The following is a 9,713-nucleotide window of genomic DNA, read 5'->3' as shown; positions in this document are numbered from 1 at the left end:
ATAAACTTCTAACTCACTTCCATATTCTATCATGGATTCTTGCAGCTTTAAATTAAGTCTTGCTTAAATCTTTATTAAAAAGAGTTCCAGCATCCACATTATTTCTAATATCTTTAAAGAGGTCAAGTATGTTTGTCGAGCAGGACACTAGTAAAGAATTGGGCAGAATTTAATGTTGACAACCGGGGTTTTGCCTGCCAGCTGAAGGACTGGTAATGTATCGTCAGTGGCTGAGGAGCGATGAGGGACCCAGGCTACATTTGAGTGATGGGGGTCATTGGCAGATAGTTGAAGGGGTGGGGTTTGCTTCCAACATAGCCTCCCTTCCCAATGCTGGGCCCTCCATTAGGCACCTAGTACCTTTGAACAAGGGGCACCCCCCCCCAGCTTCACAGCCCACAAGCAAACCCAATGAATGCATGCACTTTATCATAATAATAGAAAAATACTGGAAACAATCAGTGGCCAGGTGACATCTATGGGAGAGAAACAATTAATGGGCTGGATTTTCTTGACCTTGTGGAAGCATAGGCTTGGGAAAACATTGAGGAACTGTCAGGACAACTCCCCAATGCATTCATGCCTCCAAGGGACTTTCCCAGGCAGACTGAGAACTGGGTTGGTGCCCGCTTCACAGAGGACATTCTGAACCTGTTTTAACATTGTACTGATATCAAAGCAGCTCCCTACCATGTACTGTAGCCACTAGCTCAACTGAGACAGCTTCCCAACAGCAGGTCATCAGAGCCAGAGGATACATATGCCAAAGACAGGGCTATGGCAATGAAAGGCCACAGCCTTTCAGTGAACAGGTCGGCGGAGAGGTATCCCCTCCAACCTGATTTCCCTACTGGCTTCAGGATCTTCAGTGCAGCCCTTCTGTATTGATCAGCGAGAACACCTCCATGTTGAGGTGTCGCTCCCACCTGTGGTCCTGGGCCTGCATCAGCCACACCCACCTCTCCACATTCCATGCAGCATCAGCAGCCTACCCACCCTCCTTAATAGAATGGTAAATGCAGAGACAGCTAAATAGGGGATTGTGCTGGCAAGAATGGGAGGATGTTAGAAATTTACAGCTTTAACACAAATGCAGAACCAGGGAAAATGGGGGCGGGGGAATAGAGAAAAACCTTGTAATATGTGATAGGTCAGGAGTGATTAAATAACAAAAGGGATCTCTCCGTCACTTACCTGTAGCCTGGGTCCCTCATCGTCCTCTGCTTTTGGCGATGTATTACTGGTCCTTCAGCTGGCAGGTTAGAAGTACATAAACAAAAATGGGTGCAAAATAGGTATAGATACAACTGCATAGCCTAGGAGGAGGGTATGGAAAATCTGTCAATGAGGATGGTCACACCAGAGTCTCTGGGAGTGGAGGTGTGGGCTGGTGCTTAGGGTGGGGTTTCCTCCAGTCATCTACCTGCCTTTCTTCTGCCACATTCCAAAGACACAGGATCCTTCTCGACTTTGCCAGAATTATGAGAAATTCTAGGAACTGATAAGAAATTGGTTGAAAGGTGGGAAATGAGTAGTTGTTAAGAGAGAACTGAACCACTCCAGTTTCTAACTTCAATAAGCGATCTAGATTCAGAAACTCAAAGTGCTACAATTGCATTTGATATTAAATTAGGAGGGATAGTGGAAGCTGAAGGGGTAGTTCAAAAATTACAGAATGAGTTAGTCAAGCTACTTAAGTAGGCAGACCAATGGGAGGTGAAAATTAATGTAGGCAAATGTAAGTACTACACATTGGAAAAAAAAGACACGCATGCGCCAAGATAGTTAACGATGAAGGTGAAATAGATCTAGCAGTCTTAGTAGACTCAACGCTTAACATGTCCAACCATTGCACAGTAGCACCTAACAAAGCCAATAGGACGTCGAGCACAAATCAGACAAGGTACAGATCAAACTTAATTTTGTCCCAGTCAGATTGCACCTTGAAGGTTTTGTCCATTTCGATGGGGCAGGAATAGCATCTCTCTAAATGAATGAATCAAGATGAGCCTCATTTATAATTATCTTGTAATACTAGTCCAGCTGTATTTCAATTCGTGGCAGCCAGAAATACCAGAGATAGTTAAGCTACAATCTGTAATGGGTACAATGTACTGCAGAAAGATTTCAGCGAGACAGTACAACAATGTTTCCAGTTCCTACCAAGCTCGTTTTATTCAAGTCTTTGGTATTGGCAGCGTTATATTACACATTATACAGTTATTAACTAACAAAATTTTTGATTTAACAGTAAAGTTGTGGCATGGAATCAAGACAAATACAGGTGCGGTGTGTATTCAGTTTGCAGATTTAGGACTAAACACAATGGCAAGTCATTGAAAAAAGTAAGGCTGAAATTTAGACCTGTGACTTAGTCAACAAGGCATACACAACTCTTCTCCAACTAATCTGTAGTCTATTATTGTATACAGCAAGGATAAAGAATCTGCATGTATGCTTTGTCAAATAAGGCCCCAATTATACAGGTGAACTGGCTAGCTTTTGAGCAGCAACTTAAAAGTTACACAAAAAAGGCAACACCGTACAATGCATTCAAATTTTGACAATGCTGGTAAGGAGCACTACCGCAGGTGATATCACAGAAAACAATGCTCTTAACCTCAGCAATTTAAAATTCAAGTAAAGTTCGACTTTGCTATTATCAACATATTTAAAAACACGATCAGAAAAATTTTAAAAGAGCCATTGTGGGCCAAAAGAAAATGTTTATATGCCCCCAATTAAACTGGCTAACCCTCGATTTGTTTTGGTCAAGGATACTACAGTGTATTACTTGTTAACTAGAACGAAGGAATGTACTTTCCTCACCTGGGACTCATCTTACAAGACTGAACTACATTATTCTCTCTCTCTTGAAACAAGCTTTACAAATACTGATTTAAAAAACTACACTTTTTTTGAACCATAATTAATGCAAATAATAGGTTTGACACTGAACATCATGGTTATGCTTTCAGTATTTTAAGGCAGTTGAACTTTATTTCAAGTACTAATTCTATCATAATAAGTCTAAATGAAACTTGTAACAACAGAGCAATTTACATCCATTATTTCTTGGAATTTCATTGTTGTGTTTTAGGAATTTAAGTTTGCGAGTAATACCTTAGTATAATCTGGGGGTTTACTGAGCAACTAGTTAAATAGCTATATAGACACAAAACTACAAATAATAAACAGTAAAACAAAATATCTTGGGGTTCAATGCTTCTTGTAACATTAGCATTTATATGTAACAGTTCCAAATGTACGAGTCTGGTGTACCCTTTCATAACCTATTGGTAAAATTATCATTTTGTTTGAGCAAGTATCATACTTATTCATTCTGTGTACTCCAGATAGTGGTTTTTAGTGCTTGTCTACAATAAGAGCACTCTAACACTATCGTACTAACTGATAGTAGTACAGTACTGAATGAAGTTAGCATGTGTACTAATTAGCAAATAAAAATAGGCTAATTGGAAAAATCAATCATCACAAGCACACTTCTTAAAATTTGCTCAATTTCAAGGTAATGGGACATTTAAAAAATTGCCACTTCTGTTCCAATCTAGGTAAATGTTTCGCACATGCCACTTTGTGGAGAAAAGTAAATTTCTACACAGCTAATACAATATCTACAGGACAAGTGCTTACATTTTTGGTACGTGTGCACACTTACTAAATATTTTGAGCAAGAAACCAAATGTGAATTTATTTTCGTGGCACACACCCACTTTTTACCCTTTCAGACAGCAATGTTACCGTGATTTTTTTTTTTGCATATTATGAATCTCCATACAGTTAATCTGGAAATGATGAAAGGATAGTTTTTTTTTCTTTAAGGGTTGCTATTCTACAGCTTAGATTTTTTCCAGTATTTATTAAGGACTCTTAAATGTATAAAGACATACAACACAGAATAAATAATGCATCTAGTACTTCTGTAAAACAAGTTACAAATACTACTACTGTATTTTGAAGTCAGCATGCATAGATGTACTTTTAAATCCCCCCATACCCACTTTTGAAAGCAAATTACAGACATGTCAAAGAGCAAATTGTAAATAAGTGAGGTAAAAGTGATATTCAGAGTTACACTGAACACATTTAAAAACAAGATTATACAAGTGAATAGGGAAGAACATGGAGCACCAGAGCACTGCTTTGTTCTATCACACTGGAAAACGGGTCTCGAAACAAAATTTCCAAATGTGAGCAATTTGTATTTAATACCATATCAAACAAGTTCTATCTAGGAAATACTTCTCATATATATAATTCATTCGTTAGAAGGGCATTCTAGTTGACATAGGATTTACTGCAATACCTTCACCCACCCAGGTTCATACATTTTTCTTTGCCAATAACATTGACTGAATTGTTGTTCCACTTTTGAGAGAATTAGTCATATGCTGACTTCACCCAGGGTATAACCATACTCTGGATTCATTATTGGTTCAGCAATGCCACATTCTGTCTGCATATTGTTTATTTAGGCCGAATGGCCTGCTCCTATTTCCTCATGTTCCTTATGATTCGTCATTTGTGGCATTCATTATACTACCAACAGATGGTGTGTGCTCAGTGATCAGCTGATAATTAGTGAAGCATAAGAACATTTGTCAACAGCTCTTGTGTCTCTTTTGGGAGAACATGAGTTTTGCTTAATCACAAAATGTCAACTGCTGCACCGTGACCCCTGGAAACTGTCAGTCACCAATGCTTTATTCAAACTGGGTACCTTTTAGTTTGAGTACACATCCAAAGAGCTCAACAGGACTTTGTTCACTTCTTTGAGTCTGGAGTTGGTTCAGGGAGGCTGTGCAGAAATAGCTCAGTGAAGCATATACATGATGTGATAACTTCTATGCATTTGGAACAGCGTGATTTAATTTCCTACTCAATCCACTTTACAAGGGAGGTACTCATCAGGTAACACCAGTACAAGTAAAGAACAACACACATCAGTTTCCTTTATATTAACCTGGTCCCAAAGCAGCTCATGATTGACAGGGGCTAGTCTGAATTCTAGTGCAAACACTGACTGATACAATTATGCCACCTGAATTTTCATCTTAAAAGTAACAAGGTCCTTGGATAATGAATGACATGCTTTTACCAAAGAGAGCTCAGATCTAATTTAGAAAATAAAATTTTAACGTCTTCATATCTAATGACTATTAATTTTGAATTGTACATTATAAGAAATACATTGAAAAGTGAGTAAATGAACAGAGTTTTCATTCCACTAAAACAGCCTGGCCATCCTCCACGTTATGCACTGTTTCTGACAATGACTGGCTCACTTCTGTCACTTCACAAGCTTCTGAAGAGCCCTCCCCCTGAACTGTTGGTTGGCCTTCCATCAAAACAAAGGTATCAGAGTTCTGGTTTTGGCACGAATGCCGAACAGCTTCACTCGCAGTCGAGAAGCTTTTATCACACAGATTGCACTTGTACGATTGGTTTGACTGGTTTGTTGCTAGGTACACTGGATCCATTAGTGACTGACTCGTTTCTTCCGAGGAACCTTCAGTGAGCATCGCTTGCTTATTATCCACCATCATATAGGTATCAGAGTTCTGGTTAAGGCACACATGCCTGGCAGCCTGGTTGGCCCTACAGAATGTTTTATCACAGGTACTACACTTGTATGGTTTGCCTGTGTGAATATACATATGCTCTCGCCAGTGACTTTTCTGGATGAATTTACGTCCACAGATGGAGCATTCATATTTTCGCCTTTTTACTTCCCGATCTTGATCCCCTAGCTCTATGTTGTCAATGTCTGCAATGTCTGATGGGGGTGGTGTTTCTGCTTGTAGTTGGCCATCCGCCATTGGTGAATCGTTTTTCTGTTGCAGTTCACCATCGCTAATTACTTCTGCTTCTGGTATTTCTTCAGGATCTTTTGTCGGTTTCCCAGGCTCTACCAATTGTCCCAGCATATTCATTCCTGTTGGGTTGGTAACTGGAAGTGACATTCCTGTATGGAGCTGTAGGTGCTCACGCAGGCTGCTTCGTAGAGTGAACCTTCTGCCACAAAGATGACAGACGTAAAACTTTGGAAAACCACTATTCCTTTTCATAATACTGGGCTTAACATGAGCTATTGCATGTATTCCTGGCTGCCCATCTAACAGGGGGATATTCTCGCATCGTTCTTCAGCTGTTGGGGGACCAGCTGGAGAAATCAAGCCTTGTGTGCCTGAAGGTGCCACAGATGACTGCCCAAAATGCTGTGAAGGTTGGAGAATCTGTGCACTCTGGAGATGCTGCTGGTTACCTTCTGCACCTCGTTCTTGCTCCATCCGAGAAGGATGAGTATGTGATCTGGGCTCTCGCCCGGACTTTTCTGCTGCTGCTGATAACCTACTCTGAGCTGTGGTTTGATTATCTGCAATCTGGATGCCATAGAGTGAAGATGTCCACGCGAAAACCTGATCAGGACGAGGAATCGCTCCATGGCTGGCTAAGCTGGCTTCCTGAACCAATGGGTATGCATGTAAGAACTTAATCCCCTGCTCGAGACGGACCGGATCAATAATCTGGGGAGCCATCTTCCCAGTGTACATCAAATGTAGGAGGTAGCTAAAGATATCTGGCTGAATATCCGTTGGTTTCAGTCGGACACAGTCACTGTGAAAAAATATTTTAAAATATTTTCAGACTAGCAGACGCATAAAGTAGAACAAATAGAACCAAGTAAACAAAAGTCACTTTAACGTTAAATAAAGCAAAGCACAGTTCAAGAGAGACAGTTTTGTCACTTGGGGAAAAATGATCCGTGGGCAGAATGCACCCTTCATCCTGCAGGTGAGGGGGTAGCAGTCACATGGCAGACAAGTTAGTGCCATCAATGCCAAAATGTATCACACTTTAGAACATTCCTATTTTGGGACCACTGGGGTAAGAAGATGGACAAAGAAGAAAAATAAATTTGTGCAAATAACGATAACAGTAATTTTTTTTTTAGTTTAACATCGGAGTCAACGCATTACCTGGTTTGATGGATAAAAAGCATTTTGAAGTAATTGGAGAAAGAGGCAAGGACTGCTTTATGTGCCTTGAAATAGACATCACCTATAGCCACTGTGCAGTCACACAGGAACCCAAATTCTCGCTGGGCATTTAGTTGTTGAAGCAGGATTAGACCATGATTAGCCAGTTCCATATTTAGACCCTAGAAAGCACAAGAAAGGAGTTACATTAAACACAAGACACATAATAGCTGAACTTATTATCCAAAGCTGCACTCATTTTGGATGTACTTTAAAGTTTCATATTCCTCCACGATACACTAAGATCATTTACATATTTTAATATCCATATCAACAAATGTAAATAAAATAATCAGCTGGATCTCAAGTTTAAAAAGTTTTTTTTTCAGGAATTAATATGTTACACATGAATACCCAGAATTCAACAGCTTACATTTATAGCGCTTTTAGCAAAGAAATACTACCCAAGGCAACATACAAGGGGAGAAAGCGGAGTTTTAAAACAGAAAAAAAAGTAACTTACCTTGATGGAATATTCCTTATTCTTCAAATAACATTACTGTACATGTACCACTTAACAATCCGAGTAATTTCCACAGTTCATTCCATCTTTTTTTAGAAGTTTTATCAGGCAAAATCTTTTGCTGTAACCAAATCATACGAAGACAAATTTAGTGAGATTGCACTTCCAGAGAGGTTCCTCGCTTGCCACACTTGGTGCAAGTCATCACTTACAGTAGAATGTTATTCTCCTACCCATAATTCCACCTAGCCAAGTAATACTTTAACTGTAGGCACTGTTGTAAAAAAGTGTGGCAGCCAATTTAGAAGATTTGCAAGACCCCACAAACAGCAATGAGAAAAATGACAAGATCATCTGTTTTAGTGGTGTTGGTTGAAGGATAAATATTGTTGAGGGCACTGGGAGGATTCCCATGCTCCTCTTTTCTTACATCCGCCTGAGAAGGCACCCAGGGCTTTGGTTTAATATCTCATTTAAAAAACAGGAAAAGGAAAATACTTTCATTATTAATAATTATTATTCAGCGTCAAGAAACACAAATTTGAATACAAAGGGAGAAAAAGGTTGGAAATTGCAGGGTTGATGACTGGCAGTGGATCTCCAGAAGAATGCTAAAGGCCAACCTCTAAGGCTCTTCAATTGTGCACTTTGATCTGCTCATCAATTCCAGTGACCACTGTTTAGCACAGGAATTGACCAGTACAAATCAGCTAATGATCTAACCAACAGCTCCAAAGGGCTGAATTGTCTACTCCTACTAGAAGTTACAGGTTGCAATTTTGAAACTTTTGACAGTTTTAACTCTGGTAAAATAGTGTGAATTTTGCAGTGATTCACCAGCAACCAAGACCACTCTACATCCTATGCAGTTTTTATTAGGGGGGGGCCAGTGATATATAGTTTAATTCTAAACTATGGTATTCAGACGCAAAGAATACATTAACTAAATGGAGATAAAACAAAAAGATGGTCAAATAAATCACATGAAATCTAAAAATGAAAGTGAATGACCAAACTAATCGGAGAAGTTAAAACTATAGAATTAAGAGTTATATTCTCAAACTGCACGTTATTATCTGCACACAGGATTGTCTTGTGTATATAGTACAAATCAATTCTTATTGGAGCAGTGCAGTGTTTAATGCATTTAATGTAAATAAAGCAGCACTAATAGATCTTCAATAGCATTGCCAAGAGCAGTCTGGGATGTGGAGTTTATTATCTGATGTTTATTATGATTTTTTTTAATAGCTTAAACCTATCTTTAATTAAGCAATTTATGAGGTAACTAACTGATAGAGGATAAATATATTACATATTGGTGCTGAAAGATAAAGGTATCATAAGTATATAGTTATAATACTGTTTACCTCCCATTGTATGTAAGATGCAAGTAATTCTCTTTTCTCTTCCTCAAACCTTTTTATTCTTATCATAAAATATGTATACTTAATCCCAACAGCCAGGGTGAATTTGCTTAAGATACAAGTGCTTTAGGTGTTTATCCTTGAAACCTTCCTCCTTTTTCTTAGGTGCCTAGAAGATTATAAAGAATATTTTTTATTTCTTTTTCATGACTCAATTGAGCACTCTTTAGCATTGCTGAAAAAAGAGACATGTCTAAGATTTTCATCTTGCACTCATCAGGACACTCACAAGAATACCAATATAAGGGGGAAAACAACAATTTATGCTGCATGTGAAGAGAGTGCTAATTGGTTGGCAAGTGGCATTGCCATGGAGAATGCACCAGTGATGATGACTGACAGTTAACTGCCAAGCATTGTTTGAAATTTAAACCAGGCAGCTTGACCATGATTGGTCAAGGCATTGCCCTGAAGAATGAGTCAGCGAATGACTGTCACTTATTTTGTTTAGCTGAAACAGGCACAGTGTGTGTACATGTTCTTTCTGTCTGCAAATAACAGGACCTTGCATATTAATATATGTAGCTTCCAGTATACGCAAAAGCGCCACATTCGATCCCAACTGACAATTTTAAACTGGTTGTCCAGTGTAATTCTTAGCACATTGAGGATTATTTAACAAATGTTGTCCATTCGTGAATTCACATCTAATGTTGGACACTACGTTTTGAGTTTTGTAAGCACGTGCTGGTTGGGTACGGTCTGTACCCTACCCATTGTCAACAGCGGCTGTGATATGTGGTTTGATACGATATGCCAGTC

The 9,713-nt window shown here is 39.0% G+C and overlaps 1 protein-coding gene across 3 annotated transcripts in view; it reads right to left on the bottom strand.

Annotated features, from left to right (window-relative positions):
- Positions 1-2,149: 2,149 nt before the first annotated feature.
- Positions 2,150-9,713, bottom strand: part of LOC144689479 (zinc finger and BTB domain-containing protein 2-like) — a 46,082-nt gene continuing 38,518 nt past the window's right edge. Inside the window, exons 1-4 of one of the 3 annotated variants that reach the window (XM_078556592.1) lie at positions 8,895-8,998; positions 7,525-7,645; positions 7,002-7,183; positions 2,150-6,639 (exon numbers count right to left, since the gene is read on the bottom strand). In XM_078556592.1, coding sequence (XP_078412718.1) covers positions 5,241-6,639; positions 7,002-7,174 — 1,572 coding nt within the window. In that variant the 5' untranslated portion in view covers positions 7,175-7,183; positions 7,525-7,645; positions 8,895-8,998 and the 3' untranslated portion in view covers positions 2,150-5,240. Of the gene's footprint in view, positions 6,640-7,001; positions 7,184-7,524; positions 7,646-8,894; positions 8,999-9,713 lie in introns of those variants that run through there. The other 2 variants (XM_078556591.1, XM_078556593.1) reach the window with 2 other exon arrangements.

The sequence above is a fragment of the Cetorhinus maximus genome, chromosome 14 (assembly GCF_964194155.1).
Source record: "Cetorhinus maximus chromosome 14, sCetMax3.hap1.1, whole genome shotgun sequence".
Lineage (NCBI taxonomy): Eukaryota > Metazoa > Chordata > Chondrichthyes > Lamniformes > Cetorhinidae > Cetorhinus > Cetorhinus maximus.
This window is presented reverse-complemented; position numbering and strand designations above follow the sequence as displayed.